This window comes from Serinus canaria, chromosome 9, assembly GCF_022539315.1.
Source record: "Serinus canaria isolate serCan28SL12 chromosome 9, serCan2020, whole genome shotgun sequence".
Taxonomy (NCBI): domain Eukaryota; kingdom Metazoa; phylum Chordata; class Aves; order Passeriformes; family Fringillidae; genus Serinus; species Serinus canaria.
Window position 1 is genome coordinate 1,159,883 of NC_066323.1, and position 22,217 is coordinate 1,182,099.

The window sequence follows — 22,217 nt, forward strand, 5'->3', positions numbered from 1 at the left end:
CAGGTACAAACACCTGGACTGACAGAACCCCGGGGAGCAGAAGGGGCAGAGCTGCAGCCGTGGGGAGAAAAGGCTCCAGGTAGGATCTGCTTGGGGGGCAGGGAAGGACCTTCCTGAATGCTGCAGATAAAAATGGCAAAGGATCTCTGGAGAAGCTCCTGAGGAGGTGCTTATCAAGGGTTTGTGGTGACACTGAGGAGCACAGGGAGGCTGAGGACACGTGCCAAAACCAACAGCAGCCCCAGAGCAGAGCCCTGGCTGGCTGAGCACCAAGTCCCTGGAAAAGTGCAGCACCCATTTGTCACTACCTCTGCACAAAGCTCCTTCCCAGACCCTCTCCCAGGCTCTGGAATGAGCTGAGCAGCTCCTCAGGGCTGCTCTGCTCTGTTTGATGTGCTGGGTTTGGCACTGGCTGAGCAGCAGCCCACGTTTGCTACGTGCAGCTTCCAGCAGCTCCTGAAGAACCACCAGGATCCACCTCTGACAGGGAATATCAGTTATTCCAGTGGCAGCAGAACCTTGGGATCATGGAGTGCCTTGGCTGGAGGAGACTTTAAATATCATCTCAGCCCACCCCCTGCCATGGCAGGGACACCTTCCACTGTCCCAGGTGCTCCCAGCCCCAGAGTCCTGCCAGGGATCCAGGGGCGGCCACAGCTGCTCTGGGAATTCCATCCCAGCCAGGAATCCTCCCCAGTATCCCATCCATCCCTGCCCTCTGGCAGTTTAAGACCATCTTCTCCTGTCCTTTCATTATCTGCCAGGTTCTCCTCCTTCCCCAGCTTTGGCAGGAGAGTCCAAGCACCACAAGAGAAGGATTTTGAAACACGAGAGCAAGTGAGGAGCACCACCAGACACAAACCCACCCACAGAGTCACCAAATGCCCCCGAAGGCTGGTCAAGACATTCCTCAGCCAAGGAACATTTCTCAGCCCAGCTCTTGGCGAGTCTCTGCCTTCCAGCAAGGGAGCAAGGGAATAACTCCTTCCTCCTACAGGAAACAAGGGAATATATGTTGCAATTTTAAAGTTCACAACTGAGTGGTTGTGCCTGGGGAAAAGGAACGAAATACAACCAGAAGAATGTCAGCAGAGCTGTTAATTGTTACCTATTCCAGCTTCACATGCTGGGCTGAACCAGGAGGGTACAGAGTCACTGGCTCTGGGAACAATTAATGTGTTATTTGATTTACATTGGTGATCCTTTACTATTAAATGAAATCTGTTAATAGGAGTAAAAGTATGCTCATAAATTTCCTGAATAGAATCAAATCCATGCATAAACATGGAACCAATAAGAAATGGATGCAACTTTTTAAATTTTGGGTCTAAGCTTTTTCAGCTTCCTCAGTTTCCTTCGCCTGACCTCTTCAGTTTGGGTTACAAAAAATATGCAAACAATAAATACATTTTATGGGAGGAGAGGGCAATTTTTAAAGCGAGCAGCTTCAAGAAATGCTGCTTTACATTGTTCTTAGCACACTAACTTTGTGTGCAGGGCATAACTCAGTCCTGGGTGTGAGTTACACCAGCAGAGAAGGCTGGGCTGTGATGGGGGTGGGCACCAACAACGAGGCACCCAGCACAGACTCCACATCCAAGGGGCAGATCCAGGAGCTCAGAAGCCATAAAACTATCCCAGAATTACAGACTAGGTTGGAAGGGCCTTAAAGCTCCTGTTCTACCTCCCCTTCCTTCCCCTGGACCAGACTGCCCCAAGCCCTCTGGTTGATGCCCCCACCCTCAGGAGTGTCCCAGCTGCCAGGTGAGGCCCACCTGGAGAGCAGCCCCAGGATGTGCCACACGTGTGTGAGGGCAGCCAGGGGACAGGTCACATCCCCAACACTCTGCTGTGGCACTGGGAATCTCTCCTTGGTCTGACAACGTGGATCACCAGGAGCACAATGGTCACCCTGAGCTGTGGCACTGCCATCCTCAGCTGTGACACTGCCATCCCCAGCGGTGGCACTGCCATCCTGAGCTGTGACACTGCCATCCCCAGCGGTGGCACTGCCATCCTGAGCTGTGACACTGCCATCCCCAGTGGTGGCACTGCCATCCTGAGCTGTGGCACTGCCATCCTGAGCTGTGGCACTGCCATCCCCAGCGGTAGCACTGCCATCCTGAGCTGTGGCACTGCCATTCTGAGCTGTGGCACTGCCATCCCCAGCGGTGGCATTGCCATCCTGAGCTGTGGCACTGCCATCCCCAGCAGTGGCACTGCCATCCTGAGCTGTGGCACTGCCATCCTGAGCTGTGGCACTGCCATCCTGAGCAGTGGCACTGCCATCCTCAGCTGCTATCCTCACCTGTGGCACTGCCATTCTGAGCTGTGGCACTGCCATCCCCAGCGGTGGCACTGCCATCCTGAGCTGTGACACTGCCATCCTCAGCTGTGGCACTGCCATCCTCAGCTGCCATCCTGAGCTGTGGCACTGCCATTCTGAGCTGTGGCACTGCCATCCTGAGCTGTGACACTGCCATCCTGAGCAGTGCCACTGCCATGTCCCTGCCTCCCTGTCCCTGGGGAGTTTGGAATGCCAGCCCTGGTGGCTGGAATGCCAGCTGATGTTTGCAGAGCAGCTCCCTGGGAATGCCCTCCCGAGCCTGCCCAGCTCTGTGATCCCCGGCAGGACCCGAGGCCCATCTGTTCCCAATCAGGGGCTGCTGATGGAATGCTGGAACCCATCAGGGCTGAGCAGGGCTGAGCACTGCAGGGGAGCAATGAGCTTTTCCATCCACGCCGCCATCTGGTCCCCATTAGCCCCCAGTACCACATAAAACATAATAACAGCCACACTGGGGGCCAGCAGGCTGCAACCTGCTCCCCCTGCTGCCTCCCCCTCTGCCAGGAGTGCCAGGGAATGCTCCCTGCATGGATTTCCTCCTGCATGGCACCAGCAGCCAGCAGGGGCTGCTGGAAAATGGTTCCCATGTTTTTCCTTGGGTGTGGCTGAGCTGGCCTCAGTGAGCGAGGGGAAATGATCCCGTGGTGTCCCAGGGTCTGTCCTTCCAAAAGGAGCCTGGAGATGGCAAATCCTCCAGCATCCCTGGCACACTGATATCATCAGATCTTTCCTTCCAGCAGCTCACTCCACATTCAAAGCTCTGGGAATTAATGGTGGCTTTTTTAACCAAATTAGCCAAAAATGGAGCAGGGCAGGAGCAGAACACAAGGGCCTGTCCTTGCTCTACCCAAACCCAGCAGCTGTGCAGGTCCTGTCTGGGAATGGCTGCACCCAGCCCTGCCAAGGGCAGGGTACACAGGGCCATGGCTCTGAGGCACTGTCCTGGCAGGGGGGGCGAACAAGGAGAGCAGATCAGAAATCCTGGTGGGAAACCCTGATCCACCAGGAGAACACAGCATCCCAACCCATCCCTGCTGAACTCCATGAAAATGAAGAGCCTGACAAATATGGTGGCTCGTTGTTTTTCTCTTCTTTTGAGGAAAAGATCCCCAGGGTTAAGTGGCTTTAAGTGATGAATGTGACATAAAAAAAAGCCTCAAATTGCATCAGGTATGTCAGAGATGTGGGTCAGGGCACAAGGCTTCAAGCAAAGCAGGAACTGAACCAATAAATGGATTTTTGTGGGTTTGGGTTCCTTCTTTCTGCCCCAGCTCAAATCCCCTCTCTTACTGCAGTGTTATTCCAAAAAAATTCCCTCCTGCACGTGAGTCTGGTGCTGCAGCTTGTCTGCTCTGTGAAACACCCCCAGCTTAGCCCTTTTCTTTAGGATAAAACCTTCTGGCCCACAGCCCAGTGCTAGCACTGCTCCTGCTGCAGGATCATCACCCAATTCACAGCTCTCCCCTGCCCAAGGCACAGCCAGCCAAAAACAGTAAATATTAAACAACAGGGCTGACATGGCAATTTTTCAAGGTCTGTACGAGGCATCTTCAAACTGTCTCAGACAGTTCATGGATCCACCCTGACACTTCTTAACCTGCAGCCCTTCCCAGCTGTAAAATCTGACACTCCAGTTAATATTGCATCCATTTGGACAGGGAATATAAATGGAATGAGCTTAGAAGTCAACAAGGAGCCTGCAAATCACACCCTGTAAAGCAAAACTACTCCGTGAGGGGTAAGACCTACACAGCAAACATCTGACTCAAGAGCAAAAAAGCCAATTTGCAAATCACAGAGCATTTAGCAGAGCAGAGGTGCCTATTTTGTGTGTTTTGAACTTGTCTCTGACAACTTCATGGCGTGTTCTCCAGCACCTGGGTGGGGGCAGACACTCAGTCAATCCTCCCAGTCACTGTGATGCTGCAAATCCCCTTTCCAGGCTGCAGAGGCCATTCACCTCCACATGGAGGGCTCTGATTTCCCTCACACTCCTGCAGCCACTCTCATCCTTTATGCTCCCAACTGAGGCTCTAATTAATGCAGGCAGGCCCAGAATGGGTTGGGTTGGAAGGGACCTTAGAGCCCCTCCAGCTCTGGCAGGGACACCTTCCCCTGTGTCACTAGTGCCCAGATCTGAGGGTCCTGCGGGAAAACTGGGACATTCCCAAGGTTCTGTCCTCACCAGCACAGCCCCTCCTGGAGGAGCCCCCAGCCTGGGCTTAAGATTGAGGAATTCTCCCCATTCCCAGCCAGGCTGCCCCAGGTCAGACACCACCAGCAGCAGAAATGCCAGCAGGGGTGGAACTCTGGAGAGCAGAATTTGGCCCATCACCCCTTGGAAATTCTTCTGAATTCCTCCTTACTAACACCCTGCTGTCCCCCAGAGCTGCCACTTGCAATCCCAGGAAAGGCCTGAGCAAGGAAAGGAAAGGTTGGGAAATGTGCACTCTTGCAACACATTTTGCCACAATTTCCTCCAAATGCTCTGTCACGAGGGGCTGCTCTGGGGTTCTTATCCTTTCATACCTTCCTTGTCTCACACATTAAATTTCCAGCTCAGACTCCCTCACAGCCACCATAAAATCAGCCAACTATATTTATTAATGTTTTCTAATCTTGTTTTTTTCTGCTAAACACGTTGGTGAAATGTAAAACACGCCTTTGAGTGGGCCCTGATAGAGTTTGGGGATCTCTGAAGTGCAATAACTGCAGGTTTTTGGAGAGCTTTATGCAATATCTGGAATATTAACAGAGCTGTCCCCTGTGGAATGAGCAGGGCTGCATTTCTTCAGCAGATTTAGAACCAGTCCCATAAATCTCTGCTCTGCACATGTGTCCCTGCTCAAGGAATTTCCCTAGGAATGCTAGTTGAGGATTTTCAGGAAATTACAATGGTTTGAATGAATTTAGAAATAGTCACGTGCCTGGGATGTATCACAAGAGGTATTGCAGAAAGGAAACTGAGCAATACATTAAAAAATATTCAATATATGGGATTTCATTAATGTGGGGTCAGAGCACTCAGCACTTCAAAAACCACATTGTTCACTCTCATGTTTTCACTGGAATTTTATGCAACACGAGTTTTATCCTTAATTCTACCAAATAACTATTTCAACTACTAACCCTGGAATTCAAGGTATTTAGGAAATTCACCTTTTAAAATATATGTAGAGAAAGAATTATATCCCTTTTATGAGTGGAAACTGCTTTTCCACTTCTTGACCACTGAGAAAGGAAAGAAATAAATCTTTTATCAACTTCAGTTGATGCTTGTTGGAGCTGAAGTGATGCTGAGTTAGAAGGTGATGTTTGAAGTGACTGGAAATTTAATTTATTAAATCTAATTTAATTTAATTCATTGAGGCAGCTGCTCTTTGGGATCAACGTGGCCCAGGGAAGGGTTGGGCTGTGAACAGCTCATGGCCACCTCTGAGGGGTTGGATGCACCCAGATTCACCTCAGAGGGAATAAAGGAGGAGGCTCCAGACCCAGCCCAGCCCAGCCCAAAGCACTCACTTCAAAGAGCAGCAGATCACAGACCCACCAGGGATGAAAGCAGCCAAGATGGAGCAGCCCAGGCACTGGTGAGATGGGATCCAGCCCAGCCCAGCCCATGGGGGTCTCACCCTGCTGTGCCCCCAGGGAGTTCTGGGGTTGGAATGAGCTGCCCTCAGGGTCCCAGCTGATTTAATGACTTGGTAATGAGGAAGGAGCCCCAGATCTGCCCAAACCAACCCAGCCTGGAGCTGGGAATGTCCCTTCCCACCCTGCCCTTGTGCCCAGAGGCTCTGCCACCCTCAGGGCTCAGTCCCCATCACATCCAGAAGGAAATGTCCACCTGAGCCTTTGTGGGAGTCTGGGAGAGGCACGGGATGTGTCCCTGGAGGAAATGAATCCTGGAAGGGTTCAAAAAATTCCCTTTGGGAATTCCATTCTACAGCTGATGTTCCTCCCAGCCTGTGCTGGGGGTCTTTGCTCCCCTTTGGGCTCTGGGGGGGTCTGGGGGGCTGTAGAAGCCCTTGGGGGGCTCAGACTGCTCACCTTCGATCACACACTGCTCAGGGATGGGAATCCTCCTCCCCATCTCCAGCACAAACTCCTTGACCTTGCCCAGGTTCTCCTTCAGGTGCAGGTACAGCTTGTCCTGGTGCTCCTCAGGGCCCGTGGCTGCCTCTGCCCTTCCCTCCAGGGTCTTCTCCAGGGTCACCTCTGGCAGACTGGCTGCCTGGGGCTCATCAGCCCCTGCCTGTGAGAGCAGGCAGCTCCCCAGGTGCCCTGGCTCAGGCTGCACCCCAGAGGGCACCTGCTGGTGCTCCTGGCTGAGGCAGAGCTCGGAGAAGGAGATGCCAGCAGGGATGTCCCCACTGTCCTCCTCTGTCCCTCCCTCTGAGCTCAGCCCCTTCACCCTGAGTGTGTGCAGGGCCAGGCTCTTGGACCTGCAGGGAGGAAAGGAAAAAGGGTTTGGAATAGAGGCAAGGCACAAAAATCCCCCCAAAACCTGCCCTGTGCAGCTCCCTCAGAGAGCCCAGGGCAGAAGGGGCAAGAACCTTCTGGGAAATCTGCATTTCCTAAGCCAGGCTCAAGCCTCAGCTTCAATAAGCAAATGAAATGGAACAATATCCAAATGATATCCACATATCCCACCATCTGCCATGGGGGAGCAAGGCAGCCCCTCTGCAAGGACCCTGGAGCCCTGGGGTGGTGTGGCTGCTGTGCCAATCCACCATAAAAAAGGCAAGCAGCAATTTCACTGAGCCAGGAGCCTGCCTCCCTCCAGCCCTTCCTGCCCTGCATCCCTGCTGGGGAGGGAGGGAGCAAAGAGGGCAGGAGTGGCTGAAAGGGCAAATCCTGGAGCAGGAAGAGCAGAGCTCTGTGAGGGGCAGGGACAGCCCGAGGAGCCTGTGGGTCACATTGCTGCCACTGATAAATACTGTTAGTGATAACACCCAGCAGAGCTCTCAGGACCTTCCTGTCTGTGATATCTCAGTGCAGGGTTGGCTTTTTTCCTGCCCTTTTAGCTACTTTAGGGCACAGAAAAGATTAAATGGGTTCCCCAGAGCAGCTGGGGCTGCCCCTGGATCCCTGGCAGTGCCCAGGGCCAGGCTGGATGGGGCTGGGAGCACCTGGGACAGTGGGAGGTGTCCCTGCCATGGCAGGGGTGGCACTGGGTGAGCTTTAAGGACCTTTCCAACCCAAACCATCCTGGGATTCTGGGATTTGGAAAGATTTCATCTAGCCCTTAAGTTCATGGATGCAAAAGCCAGTTAAATTTAGGGTTATGCTGCCTGTGGGTATCCCATGAGCAGACCAAACCCTCCCCATCTGGTTAAAGTTTTGTGACAGAACTGATCTCCCTGAAGCCCTCACACATTTTCCAGAGCCATACCTGTTAAACCTCATATCCTTCCTTTCTTCTTTAGAGACCTGGCCCAGGCTGTATCTCCTCACTGAGCCAGGGGTGCTGCTGTCCACATTTATTTTCTCTTCAAAAGCCTGGATTTTAACTTGCAGCTTTTCATCTTCTTCGCTGCCGTTCACGACAGATTTTAAATCATCCAGTGGCACAGGACATTCTGCCTCAGGGTCCTTTTCCACCCTGAGGAAGCAGAAAGCAGAGGTTTAACTCTGGCACACTCTGTTCATTGTGCTGATGCTGTGTCTGTGCCTGGGACTTGTGGTTTGGATCTGGTGAAATAATTATGCTTAAACAGAGATTCCCTGAGGTTATTTTCAGGAACATCTTCTAGATCAACATCTCTGGTGAACCAGAAGCATTGAACATCTCTGACAACCCTGGACTGGAAACTGCCAAGCACCAGCAAATCACAACTCAGTCCCTCACAGTCAAAAGTTTTTCATCTGGACTCAAACCATCCTCTCAAAATTGCTAAACACTAACTTATTGCATTATTTTCACAAGGCAAAAGTCAAACTATTTGCAGACTTTATAGAATTCTGTGGTTTTAAAGCTTTGACCAAAGTACATGCAGTTCTTACTGAATTACTGCCCTCTGAGAAAGAAAAATACCTTTTAAAACTCAGGAAAAGTTATGAGCAGTGTGACTCCAGCTGAGCAAAGAGAAAATGAAGAGTTAAAATGAACTTGTAGGACTGCAGGGCAAGTAGTTCTGTTTTGGATTCCTTCTGTTTGTCTTAAAATCCCAGAATCAGAGAACCAGGGAATGGTTTGGGTTGGAAGGGACCTTAAAGGAAGGGACACCTTCCTCTGTTCCAGGCTGCTTCAAACCCTGCCCAGCCTGGCCCTAGGCACTGCCACAGCCACAATATGGAACTTTTTAATACAAAATTCAAAGGTAACTTTCAAATAAATTGAAGGGAAGCTGTTGATTTTACAGGACAAAAAGAAATCTGCTGGAAAAGACACTGTTGGTAAAAACGTGCTGGGTTCCCTCAAACAGCTTTGGAAATGGCTTTTTCTGGGTTCCTGCATCACTCAGAGACTCAGCTGCCCTGAATATTTGGCCATTTGCTGGAAATCTGAATTTTGAGAATCTTTACTCTGCCTTGGAGATGCTGCAGCAGCAGCAGGACTGGAATTCCCAGGGAGCAAGAGCAGAGCATCACTGCTCCTTCCCCTCTCCCTGCCCTGCTGGGATGATGTGCACGTTCCCACCTCACTCCTGCAGCAGGGAGGGACTGGCACCAAAAACCATGGAGCAAACAGGAATCTCTTGGAGAATCAAGGGGAATTGGACAGCATTTACTTTTTAAACCCCACCCACAGCTCTAAAACAAGTTTGTTATGCTTCTATTTCTTTGTTTGATTTTCTTTTTTTTTCCCCCTGATGAACAAACATCTGAATAGCATTTTACATCTAAATCTGTAAAACATGGATCTATAAAACCACAAATGAGGGCTTTAACACAGCCCTTCCAAGGCAGCAGAGCCTCACAAGTCACACTCCCAGTGGGGGAGCCCATTAAAAACTCCCCAAACTGCACATTACCAATGGTAAAAAGCCAGGTTTTTACAAAACAACCAGAAATGTGGCATCACAAATGCACTTTTTCACTTGTTTTGATAAAGGCAGCTCAGGATATTTCTCAGGGGAGCTGGCAAGTTTTGTCTTGCTTTGTTTTTAATTCAAGCAAGATCTCATAATATATTAACACTGAGGAGCACTTGGAAAATATTCTTCTGTAATAAAGACCCTCGATGTGACCTTTCCTAACAAATCTTTCTGGGGATGTAAGACAAGATTTAATTTATTGGAAAGCAGTCACTCCACCACAGCTCCCAACACTGCTCCCATTGTGGGAGCTGAGCTCTGAGGAAAACTCCTGTTCCCTGTGTAAATATGGGCAAGGCCTGGGGGCACAGGGAGGGGATTGATGGACTGATGGGCCTTGGGAGTGACAGACCCCAACCAGGGAGCCTTGGTGGTGTTTGGGATTACAAATGGTGTTTCAAACAGCACCTCTTTGTCCAGCTTTCTCCTGCTGAGCTCCCATGGCTTTGAGAAGGGGCTGCAAGGAAGTACTTCTCCTCAAGAACCACAAAATCGTTGTGGTTGGAAAAGAAACGTGGATGAATCCCATTTTCTGTATGTAGAGCAGAAAAAAGTCACTCCTAGGGTGTGGAGGGTGGGCTCCTCAAGCCACCATCCCATTGTTGCCCCTGCTGGTTCCAGGATTCCCAGGTGGGAAGCAGAGGGTCTCCGAGTGCCCAGGAGCTCTCCTGTGCACCAGCCCTGCGCCCACATCAGTTCCTTGGGAAGCCAAAAGCACAGACCCCCACAAAACCCCCAGAGAGGGCTCCATCCCACCCCACTGGGACCCCTGGCAGCCCTTCCTGCTGGGCTCCCCCTCCAGCTCCTCTCAGACCAGCCATTGTCTGCAGCCTTGGCAAGAGGCACGGCTGAGGCTGCTGGAGCAGGATCAGTTTACACCAAAGCTGTCTGCAGGAGGAGGAGGAGGGTGCACGAGCTCATGGGGAAACCACCATGCCAAAACCAGTGCCAGGCTGCTGCTGGCTTCATGCTTTAAATCCTCTGGGCAAATGCACCTCAGAGCCAGGGGATGCATTAACACAAAGGGCATTTCTCCAGACCAGCAGTGGGGTGCTCACGGTGGGGAAAAGAGCATCCCAAAGGGACATTAATGAAAATGCACCTGGGGCTGTGGCCAGGGATTCACCTCTGTGCCCATGGAGGCCACGAGGATGGGTCAGGTGTTCCTGGTTTGTTAAGGGAGAGAAAATCACCTCCTCAAACAGGATGGACAAGAAAGTTTGAAGAAGGCAAGTGGTGGAAGAAAAATAATGGAACTGTCAGCAGAATCCCAGACTGGTTTGGGCTGGAGGGACCTTAGAGATCATCCCATTCCACCCCCTTCCACTGGAACCTTTCCACTGTCCCAGGTGCTCCAAGCCCTGTCCAGCCTGGCCTTGGGCACTGCAGGGATCCAGGGGCAGCCCCAGCTGCTCTGTGCCAGGGCCTGGCACCCTCTGGGTAAAGAACTTCCTGGTATTTAACCTAAATCTCTCCTGTGCCAGTGTCAAGCAATTCCAAGCAGCCACAGCACTGGGAGGAGCAGCATTGGTGCAGCCCCTTGAGCTCAGCTCTTACCCAGAACAAGGACTTTGAAGCTTTCTTCCCCTTTAATTGACTACACTGCCCCTCTAGGTTGGATAAGTCCATTAAAACCCTGCATATGTTCTTTAAAAGCCCCTCTGGGACTGAATAACTTGCAATTTTGGGACAGTAAGGAGCAGCAGGGCATGGCCTGGTTTTAATTATGCTCCCCAGTCCCTGCATGTAAAATTCCCTGTGTCAGAGAATGCTGGGCCAGCCATGGCTCTGAAGAAATCAGCTTTTCCTTACGTAAACACAGGAGTTCTGGAAGGAATGGCCATCATCCAGGCCCACAGTTTAAAACCCTGCTTTCCTTTCACAGCACAAACACCCTGGCTTGCTGCTCTTTAGCTCAGTGACTGCAGCAGCTCCAGAGCTGGGAGGGCACTTCCACCTTCACATCTGGACTGCTCCCACTGCCCAAGCACGAGTCAAAACCAGCTCTGCTTAAATCAGCAGAGAGCTCTCACTCAGCCTTGTCTGATTTAGCTGATACTCTGCCTGAAATGTAAAACCAAATAGCCAAAAACTGTGAAAAACAGCGGTTTGCTGTGATCTCTCACAGCCATATTGAGATAATGAGGGCACAGAGGGTTGGGGAGGGGATGAAATTTAAAATAAATAAAGAAATAAATAAAATCAAGGAGTGGAGAGAGAAAATCATCTGTAACCACACTCACACAGACAATGAAACTTCTACTCTTCAGCCAGTCCTTAACAAAGAGAATTTTAGCTACAAACAGCCAGATTTTGATGAAAACCTTGCTTTTAACTGGGTTTTCTTAGCAGCTCTAGAGAGAAATGTTAAGCCCAGAATATAATAAGGAATAGGAACATCACAGTATTTTAACAAAGTAATTTTTAACCCCAAATGGAGGGACCACGATGGGTTGGGCATGCCAAGGGCTGGTTTCTGCTGAGGTTCTGCCACCAGGTGAGGCTTGGACATTTCTCAAAGCCCTGTAGTCAGATGAGGGGCTCTGTCTGGGTTCCTCTCCTTTCTCATTTTTACCTCTCTCCAGGACACCAATTATTTGTTTCTCCACTGACCTCAGTGTTTTGGCTCCACTGCTCCCAGTCTGGCTCCAGGGCTGGCCTTCACTGTCAGGAGTTTTCTGACACCTGTGTTCCATTTTTCCAAAGAATCTCTACTCCTGTGTGCCCCCCTGACCTACTGCAGGATACACAACTCTGATTCTCAGTCTCTCAGTAATTAGAAGTGACTGCCACCCTGTATTTAAATAACATTCCTATCCTCACTGTGACAAACCCCACAACTCTTCAACCTCAGGATGCACAGCCAGAAGCAGCTGAGCAAGCAGAACATCTCACTGTGGATGCTTCAGAAATTCTTTTTAGACTTTTTTTTGGGCAAATCTTCTTCAGGGAGCTACGCCAGCCATTGTTCTCCTCACCCTCAGTGGGCATTTTCTAGAATAAACTCACTGATAATTGTGAGGCCTGACTTCACTGATTTATTTTTAACCGAGGCTTTTTTAGCTTGCTGAAACCTACTTATCTGGGGCATGGCTTTCTTCATGGCAAAGGGAGCATATTTAATGGGAATTTTGGTGCCTCACAGTGATGCCTGGAGAGGCTACCTGGAACAGAGGCTGGGCAGTGTTAAAGGAATCAAGCAGGGATTTATTAAAAGGCCTTCAAAGGAACTTGGGCAGCACAAGAGCCTGGCTGAGGCTCCACCCAAGACGGACCCCAGGTCAGGAGTTCTCACCCTTTTAGAAGTTTTGGTCCCTTTCCACGCTGGGTTCACTGTCCAGTTGCAGCCCCAGGCTCTGCAGTCCCACCCTCCCAGCTGCTCTCCTCCATCCCTGCTGTTTGCACCCTTGGGGCTGGAGCTGCAGCGCTGTCCTTGGCTCTGGGGCTGGGCAGGGGAGCTGCTAGCACTGTGTGTGGAGCTCAGAGTCACACTCTAGGGCAGTAGAGAGCCTGGAAGCTGTGAAAGCCGAGCTGCAGGCCTGAGCAGTGCAGTGTGAGAGCAGCAGTACCTGGCTGCCGCCGCGCCGTCGGTGCCGAGCTGCCGCGCCAGCAGCCTGGCGATGGCAGAGAAGCTGTTGCTCATGCGGTAAATGTCCCTGCTCTGGGGGCCCAGGATGCTCGAGAAGCTGTCGGTGAGGCTCTTGATCTCCAGCAGCAGGAGGTGGTGAAAGGAGTGCTCCATGTTGGCCAGCTGGTTCACCAGATACAGCAGGGAGGTTCTGGCTCGCTCCTGGGCAGCGTGGGGAGATAAGAACAGGGCTGAACACAAGAATTCATTGTTTGCTGCTCTCAGGGGTTTGTGTGCTGGGACTGAGTCACGTCCCTGGGCAAGAGGGGCTGCCCCACCATGACACAGGCAGCTGCCTCAAACACAGTTTATTTGTGGTTACACTGAAGTGACTTTTGTTCCTCTTGGCGTTACCTAACCCAGCCTAACTCAGGACATCTTGTCTCCTCCTCAGACCTAGAGCCAGATCCCTGAAGGCTCTTTAAGGGCCCTGCATCCTTCTGGGTTGGTGATCAGGGCCCCAGCAGCACCAAGCTCCCCTTTCACCTCCGATGAGTCTGGCTCAGCTACTTCATAAAACCAGAGAAGGGACCTCAGAGGCCACCCATTCCCATCCCTGCCATGGGCACAGACACCTTCCACAGGCTGCTCCAAGCCCCACCAACACCTCCAGGAATGGGGAGCATCCAGCCTGGATCTGAACATCTCCAGGTTAGGGCTCCTCTGTTAGAGCTGTCCTAATTAGATTGGGTTTCATAGTCCTAAAAACACCCAAGTGGGAAAAGCAGTGGAACAACCAGCAATTAACTCAGGAACTCCCTTCAGATCCTTCAGTGGGGGAATCCTTTTAGTCAGGGAAGCCCACCTGGTCCTCAGCAGATTGATGGAGAAACTGGGAGATGTTTGGATTTCAGCCTGTGCTGAAACACAAACAAAGGCAAAGACAAACAGCTTTCTTCTTCCCAAGGGCCAGCAGGGAGCTCATGTGCCACGCACGTGCTCTGGGCTCTGCAGGGTCCCTGCCCCATTTCCTCCTCTCTTCTGGGACCTCGTAACCAGAGAGCAAACTCTGCTGAAAGGTTGATTCCAGACCCAGCTGGGCTATAAAAATACCCGGGAGACTTTGGCAGGACGTGGCCCTGCATCTCGGGTGAGACTTTTTTTGAAGAGCAAACCAACGTAATTCAAGGAAAAGCAGCTCTGCTGCGCCGTGCCAGGACAGAGATAAATGGCAGGAGTGGATCAGACAAACTGCACCCCTTCAGCCATGTGGGGGAAGCTCCAGCTACACCCTGGGCTGGGCTGATGTGACCAAGGCTTTTCCTCAATGGCTTGGATGAGGTTGACTCTTTGGTGCACAGTTACTCATTTATTTGAAAGCCGATCCTTCCTCCAAGAGATAAACAGAGGCTCAATTAACATTTAAAACACATTTTTGTTTTCTAAACAAACTGTGCAGCAGACTAAATGGAGGAGCAGTTTTGACCATTTTCCTGTCACTTTGATCCAGCTGGAGAGTCTCCAGCCATGCTGAAATGCTGCTACTCGCCTGGAGTGAGGTAAAAGAACAATAAACTCGCCTGAGTAATATAATATGTAACAGTTATACAAAACAAAATTACAGCAAAACAGCTCAACATGAAAGCAGCCCTTATCCCTGCCACAGCTCTTATCCAAAATGTTTCACAAAGCCTATTTGGATGCACGTAACCCCTTGTTATTTCAGCAATGCCTGTTTGATGTATTCGTGTATTTTCTCGTAAGCAGCCCTTGCGTTTTATGGCATTACATCTGCCAGAAGGTGAGGAGCTAAAGCACAAGCAATGAGGTCTGGCAAACTGTGCTTTTTTCCTAAAAACAGGTTCAGGAGACTACAAAAAGATCACAAGGCTTTCAGAAATAACTCCAACTCCCAGATGGTTCAAAACATAGGGGAAAAAAATAAAGTGTCCGACTGCCCCGAGCCCCAAGATGGTTTTTCATTTGCACAAGTTTATGGTTAAGGGACAAGTTCTGACTCCAGCTTGCCCCCCGAGAGTGTCGCTGACACCAGCAGAAGTGGTGTGTGTAAACAAGGGGCAACCTTTCAAATCCAGAGCTCTCCTCTCTCCCGGGGTCCCTGGAAGCACAGGAGGCTTTTTCTAGGAGCCAGCAAGGATTTGCTGCTCAGATCCACAGCCTCGACCATCGAGGGCCAAGCCTCAATCCTTGCCACCTCTTTTCCCCAGGCAAGCCTTCCAGTGAAACACAACATCAACAAATAAAGCCCCAGCACTGCCATTGATGTCTCCTTGCCTGCTTGTTTTGCTTGGCTGGGCAGGGGACACTGATTCCTGTCTGGGAAGTGACAGAACATCCACGGCACGCTCGGGGACAGGGGGACAAGGGATCAGGGAGGGTTGGGAAGGCCCTGGCACAGGGGCTGTGAGATGAGATGAGATGGGACCATCAGAGGCACACGTGGGGTGGTGGCTGGACTCGATGGTCCTGGAGGACTTTTCCAGCCTGGCAGATTTTATGATTCCATGATCTCACCTCTGCTCAGGACTCAGCCATGGAGGCATTTCCTTTCCCTCTTAGCTGAGGTGATTATTTTCGTAAGACTGGCTTAGACAGGGCTTGGAGCAGCCTGGGGTAGTGGAAGTGTCCCTGCCCGTGGCAGGGGAATGGGATGAGCTTCAAGATCCCTTCCAACCCAAACCACTCTGTCATTCTAAGATCTTCCACAATCCAGAATTATTCCCACTTCCTAACCTTTTAGAGAGCAAAACCAGAGAGGAGCCGTTGATCTCCTGGTGGAACATTCACCTCTGCCACCCTCTGTGTGTTGTCTTTATCCCTGTTTTTGAGCCTGGAGCACAGGGTCCCTGGATGTCAGTGACAAACACAGCAAACAAATGACAAATGTGTCCTCCCCACAGGCTGGGATGCTGCTGAGTCAGCAGCTTCCCAAAAAATCAGACTCATGGCACTGGACATGGTGAGAGCTTTCTCAACATTTACTCCAGGGAGGCTGGACATTAGTGATTCAGGGCAGGCTGTGTGTGCTCCACTCAGTAGATTGGTGCAGCCACTTAAACCAACAGGTTAAAATTACGAGGGGAAAATATTCTTTGAATCATGTCTTTGTAAACTTTACTCTAGTGTGCAATTTCCAGCAGTACATGGAATCCAACAGGGCCAGTTGGTTCCTCGCTCATTCTTGGTTTGGTATAAAACAATCACAGCAACAAAAGGCAAAATAAATAAATCCAGGCCCTTTGAAGTAGCAGAACTCAGCGGAAATGGAGCCTCAGAGACACCCAGATGGGGAGAGCTGCTTCAACACCCCAAAACACAGAATCCAAATGAAATCCCTCAGTTCTGAGCCCAGCTGTGCTCAGCTGAGGATTGGCTGGTTAGCAACCGTAACGTTTCTAGAAAATGCTGACACTCAGATACTAAACACAGAATTAAATGTGGTCACCTGCAGGTCTTATAAAAGTAAAACTTGCTGGGGGATGGAAGTAAACAAGGAGAGAACAAAAAACCTCATTTGGCTCCCAGGCCTCAATGGGATTTTGGCTCCTCTTTCCACACAACAGAAATAAGATTTATGAAGCCAAACCAAATCTGGTTTTGATTCTTCTGAGATAAATTTAATTTTACATGAATGTAAAGCTCCAGATCAGTGAGGATGGTGTCTTCCTGTGCTGCTCAGACACACGGGGCCCAGCCAATACACACCCAAATTAATTGCCAAAGGGGGAAGTACTGGAATAAGATCATCTTTAGGTCCCTCCCAACCCAAACCATTCCATGATTCCATGGCAGGGCAGTCAGGTTACTAGATAAGAAATATGTGGATGCATTACTTCATACAAGGATAAAAGCAACCCCAACCTCAACCCCAAGCAAGTCCTCTTGTTTCCCACCTTACCTCATCGAGATGCCCAACAGCTCCAACGATCTTTGCTGTCTGCCCAATCAAACTGGGAAAATTCTCCCCAACTTCCCTCAGTGTGGGAAGGAAAGGGGCCAAGGCTGCAGGTTCATAGCTGGATATTTCCAGAAGGATGTTTAGAATCATCTCGCTGTGGTTGGGGTCCCTCAGGTGTGCAAATAAAAATGGCAAACAGTCTCTCAGCACCTGTTAAAAAATCAGAAACAAACTGGATCTCTGTTTTGAACTGTGAACACATATAATTAGAGGAGATACAACCACCAGAGTGATAAAAATAAGCCCCCAGACTCTGAGTTAATAGACGTTTTCCACCCTTGGTGACCTTTGCATAGAGCTATCACTGAGGTCAATCCAAGTTCAACTGAACATATGGAAAAAGGGTAAGCTCTGCTTTAAAATATGGCAGCTATGCATAAATAAGTAAGGAAATGCCCAATTAAAAAAAATACCAAAAACCACCTTTACTAAATATTTTCCCTGCTCCAGGCCAGTCTATATTTTATTGATTAAAACATAAGACTCAGCCTTCCTCAATAATACAGTAAATTAAAGTACTTGTATAAATTTTTGGGCTCCAGCAGAAACTAAACAATGTGACAAGGTCAGGAACTGGAATAGAGGGAGAAAGGGGGGCAAGACCCTCCCTGCATAATAAATGTGCTGTAGGTAAGTGGTCATTTCTTGTAAGAACCCAATTTTCGGGAGACCGAGGGTGTAGTCCTCGGAGCCACCCTCCAAACAGGATGCAGTTGTGTTCTGAGGGATTAATTCAGCGTACACAGGCACTAATGCACCCTGGATTCAGGGAAACTGCTGCAGCTGTGGAAAAGACCTTCAGACACAGACACGGGGTATAAAACAACCCCTTCTTTTGTTCTTTTTTTGGGGGGGATTATCAGTTCTCATCAGTTCCTAAATCATTTTAATTGGGCTTGACATGGATTTTAATACAGTTCATGTACACGGACAGAAACACAGTCAGGGGAATTCACACTCAGCTGACAGAGGAAGAGCCAAAAACATTGGAGACAAATGGTTTAACCCAAACCTTGTGGTCCAGCAGAGTCTTTGCTCTGTTCTCCTTATGTCTAGGTGGAGAACTTGGGATGGAATTAGAGAATTGACAGGGAATTAGCACAGGAAGGCACTGCCCTGCACGGTGCCATTCCTCCCTCACCAAGCCTGACACACAACCCCCCAGAGGAGGGCAGGCAGACGCTCCTGGCGTGGTTTACCCCCAGTTCTCTCTTCCTGGCCACGGTGTGCAGGAGCCTGAGGAGGTGGAGCTGCTCAGGTGGGTCCAGCTGGGCCATGGGTGCCACCAGCTCGGGCAGGCGGGCGCGGATCGGCCGCGGCTGCTTCTCGTAGAGCGCGGGCAGCACCCGCAGCAGCATCCAGTTCCCTGGGGACACAGCAGGGACAGGGCTCAGCCTGACAGCTGTGCCTGGGGTGCATCCTATCTGCCAGAGCTGGGGCAGTTCTCTCTGCTCTTGGGGCAGTTTTCTTTCTCTCTCCCATAGCCAACCCTCCCTCCAGGAGATCTCTGCTGTCCATGGGCCATTCATTATTAATTATCTGCTGTCCATGGCCAGGGAGTGTCCCTGCAGGGCTGATCAAATCCCACCATCCCATGGGGAGATGCTCTGCCCAGGGGAGGAGCCAAGCATTCCTACCTGGATCCAATCTGAGGTGCTGGGAGCAGCCCAGCAGCCTTTGCCCCCTGCATTCCCAGAGGAGCAGCTTTCTGCTGCCCTGCATTCCCAGAGGGAGAGCAGGCCCAGCTCCAGCAGCCCTGGAGCTGCAGAGGAAAACTCCCCCCTTGTGCAGGATCCCTGCTCCAGCAGAACCACAGCTGGCACTGCAGGAGGGCTGAGCCCCCCTGGGATGGGACTGTGCCACCACCCTGAGCCCCCCTGGGATGGGACTGTGCCACCACCCTGAGCCGCCCTGGGATGGGACTGTGCCACCACCCTGAGCCCCCCTGGGATGGGACTGTGCCACCACCCTGAGCCCCCCTGGGATGGGACTGTGCCACCACCCTGACACACAGTGGGACAGGGACTGCTCTGACTCTGGCAGGGGTTTGTTTTCTTTTTTGTACTTTTGTATTTTTAATTTTCCTAGTAAAGAACTGTTATTCCTATTCCCATAGCTTTGCCTGAGAGCCCCTTAATTTCAAAATTACAATAATTCATTTTCCATTTCAGGGGAGGCTCCTGCCTTCCTTAGCAGACACCTGTCTGTTCAAACCAGGACAGACAGACAGGACTAGCTGTCAGTCAGTGCCCAGCACTGGGCAGAATCCCACAGCACCAGCACACTCTGGAGACAGCAGGCTAACCACCACAGAATGGTTTGGGTTGGAGAGTTGTTAAAGCTCATCTCCTTCCACCAGGCTGCTCCAGCCTGGCCTAGAAGGATCATCAGTACAAAACCAGGGAGGCATAAAACTGTAGAAAATTACATACTGAGCCAAGAAACCAAATAAATAATCAAAATAGAGCAAATCATTGCAGGCATAACAGCACTGTGTAAAAAAACCCCACAAATTCCTATTAATTATAATTTTATTTCTGAATATCATGAGAATGCTGCTTAATGAGCTTAAAGTTTTGGATGATGCTCTGCTGAGTCCTAGGCCAAACTAAGTGTGATTTCAATTAACAAAGAAACAAGAGAAGAAAGAAGGAGAGAAATGACAAAGAAGCAACAACAACAACAAAAGACAAAAACTACAATTCTCCTTTGCTGAGATTCAGATTTTCAGATTAAATAAGCATCATATGGAAGGAACAGTTGGTGAACAGAGAGCTAAACATGCATTTGAACAGAAATAGTTAAGGATGCCATTTCCAGGAATAGAAGGAGCCAGAGAGAGCCAACTGCAGACAGACAGAGATATGCTAAACCCTCTCTCACACATTTTCTTAAGATGTCTGTGCATAATTCAATTTGAAGCCCAGGCTCATACCAAAATATATAACTTCACATCGCAGTACATGCCTGCCTCAATGGATTTAAGTTTCACTTGAGCAACATATGGAAAACATCTGCCTATTGCAACCTAGTATGGCTCCTTTCTGTAAACCCTTGGAAGTCCTCACGGCCTCTTTGGATTTGGTTTCCAAGAGGAATCAGCTCTCTGGCCTGCTGCTTTTCCCCCCATTTACATCTGAGCCGGATAACTTTGGAAGATAAGCAGATCTGTTCATGGATGGTAGGAAAAGGATATTTGGGTTCAGACTGGAGCACGTGGGGCTCTTGCCAGATGCAGAAAATGCACCCCAGGACACGGCTGGGTCTCACAACCTCCCCCTGAGCCAAGAAACGAGCACATAACTCAGGGCAGGTTCAGACAGCTCTGAGCCCAACAGCTCATAATGATCCCTGAGGGTCCCCATCCTTCACAGGAGTGGCTCTCCACTCCAGCCAGCCACACTTCTGCACCTTGTCCTGCTTGGAGAATCCCTGGCTGCTTCCCAGGGGTGGCTCCGAGCCCCCCGTGCAGCCCCAGCTGTGCCAAAGGCCAGGCCAGACCCCACTCCCACCCCACGGACACAGCAAGTTTATCTTGTTCTGTTCCACACAGTCACAGAGGCCAGGGGCAAAGGAAAGAGATTTGCTGATGAATCTCCCTGAAAAGATGAGCAAACTGCTCCACTCTGGCCATTTTCTAACCACCACGTTCCCTGGACCCTTCCCAGTGGATCTGGATAAAAATGTCACCACTAACATTCCATGGGATTGATGCCTAGAACCAATTCCCCCAGAAGAGAACCTGGATCTCAGGGAAAGGTTCTTCCCCCAGAGGGTGCTGGCACTTCCCAGGCTCCCCAGGGAAGGGCACAGCCCCGAGGCTGCCAGGAGAGTTTGGACAGCCCTGCCAGGGATGCCCAGGCTGGGATTGCTGGGGAATCTGAGCAGGGCCAGAGGAGGATCCTTGGAGCATCCTTGTGGGTTCTTTCCAACCTAGGGTGAGGATGGATTCACTGGAACTTTCATAGACTCATGTCATAGCTTGAAATGGAAACATTTTGTACTGAATACACCAAAAATTATTTTCTCTTTGATGGCATCATGCTTCCAGCACTAAGTCCTTTCGTCACACTGGCCCTTGCTTAGTTTGCACTGGGAGTTTTCTGCCCAGAGCAGAGCCCTTAAACTCCAGTCAAATTTCAGCAAGGATTGCAAAAGATGAAATTCCCGTATTCCTGGACAGGCAAATTTCCTCCCAGCTATAGAAGTGTGATGGGAAGGAATCCAAGAGGCAGAAACAAAAATAACAGCTTTAAGCAAGGAAAGACACCAACCTGAGCCATGCTATTGCCTAAGCTGGGATGTCAGGGATAGGAAGGGATCTGGAAGGGAAGACTGATTATTTAGTCTGGCAAAGGAGCGTTTGGAGTGTGGGGTGTATCAGAGGAGTGATGCAATCACAGATGATGGACTGCAGCCACCGAGCCTCTCTAACAAAAAATACTTTGTGCTAGCACAGCTTTGGGCAGCTTCCTGCAGCAAACACTGCTGGGCTGATATTCCCTAACCAAGATAAATGGAAAGCAAAGGCAATCAGAGCAATCCCCTCCCTCTGCAGCGAGATTGAAGTGACCTCACTGACATGGAATTGCTTTGAAGGGAAGAACCTGTGTGCACACGTGTGAATAATCCCAGATATCCCAGTTTGGGTCTGCTCTTCCGAGACCTCAAGAAAGGTCAGCAGGCACAATCCAGTTGGCCATTTTCTGCTCTCTTCATGTTTGAGGTAGCAAGGGATACTCAGAGCTGTTTGGTTGTCACATCTTTATGGGCTCCCAGGGGATTTATGCACACCCAGCTCCCCAACTACTCAATTCCCAGAGCTCTGACAGCCAGAGGTGATATCGGGAATTCTGAATAATTCACTTGTTCCCAAGCTTGCTTCATCTGCCTCAGTCTAAACTAAGAAAATGTTTGTTGTGTGAGAATGGAAAAACATCCCACTCAACTCCCTAAATGCCTTGCTTCCCTGTTCCTTCCCTGCCACCCTGACCCCCAATACTTTCCAGATTAGATTTCCTCACCCTTCCCAAGCAGACCACACGCTGGGAATGACACAATTCCAGCACACAGTGTCCTACAGCTGGGGACACTCCATGGAGGGACCCCAGGGGCATGGTGGGGTGGTGCCAGCCCTGCACCCATTCCTGGAAAAGGCTGCCCCGAGCTCCAGCTCTGCAATCCCAGCAGCAAAGAGAGCTCGGGAAGAACGAGGGCCCTGGAGCACATGGCAGTGTCTTATGGGCAGATGGATTTTCACTCCAAAGGGAGTTTCCAAAGACAAAA

The 22,217-nt window shown here is 50.3% G+C and overlaps 1 protein-coding gene across 1 annotated transcript in view; it reads right to left on the reverse strand.

The window, feature by feature from the left end:
* VEPH1 (ventricular zone expressed PH domain containing 1) overlaps positions 1-22,217 on the reverse strand; it is a 57,060-nt gene that overhangs the window by 14,932 nt on the left and 19,911 nt on the right. The window contains exons 6-10 of the mRNA XM_050978124.1: positions 18,131-18,297; positions 16,872-17,081; positions 12,954-13,174; positions 7,740-7,949; positions 6,395-6,789 (exon numbers count right to left, since the gene is read on the reverse strand). Coding sequence (XP_050834081.1) covers positions 6,395-6,789; positions 7,740-7,949; positions 12,954-13,174; positions 16,872-17,081; positions 18,131-18,297 — 1,203 coding nt within the window. The remainder of the gene's footprint in view (positions 1-6,394; positions 6,790-7,739; positions 7,950-12,953; positions 13,175-16,871; positions 17,082-18,130; positions 18,298-22,217) is intronic.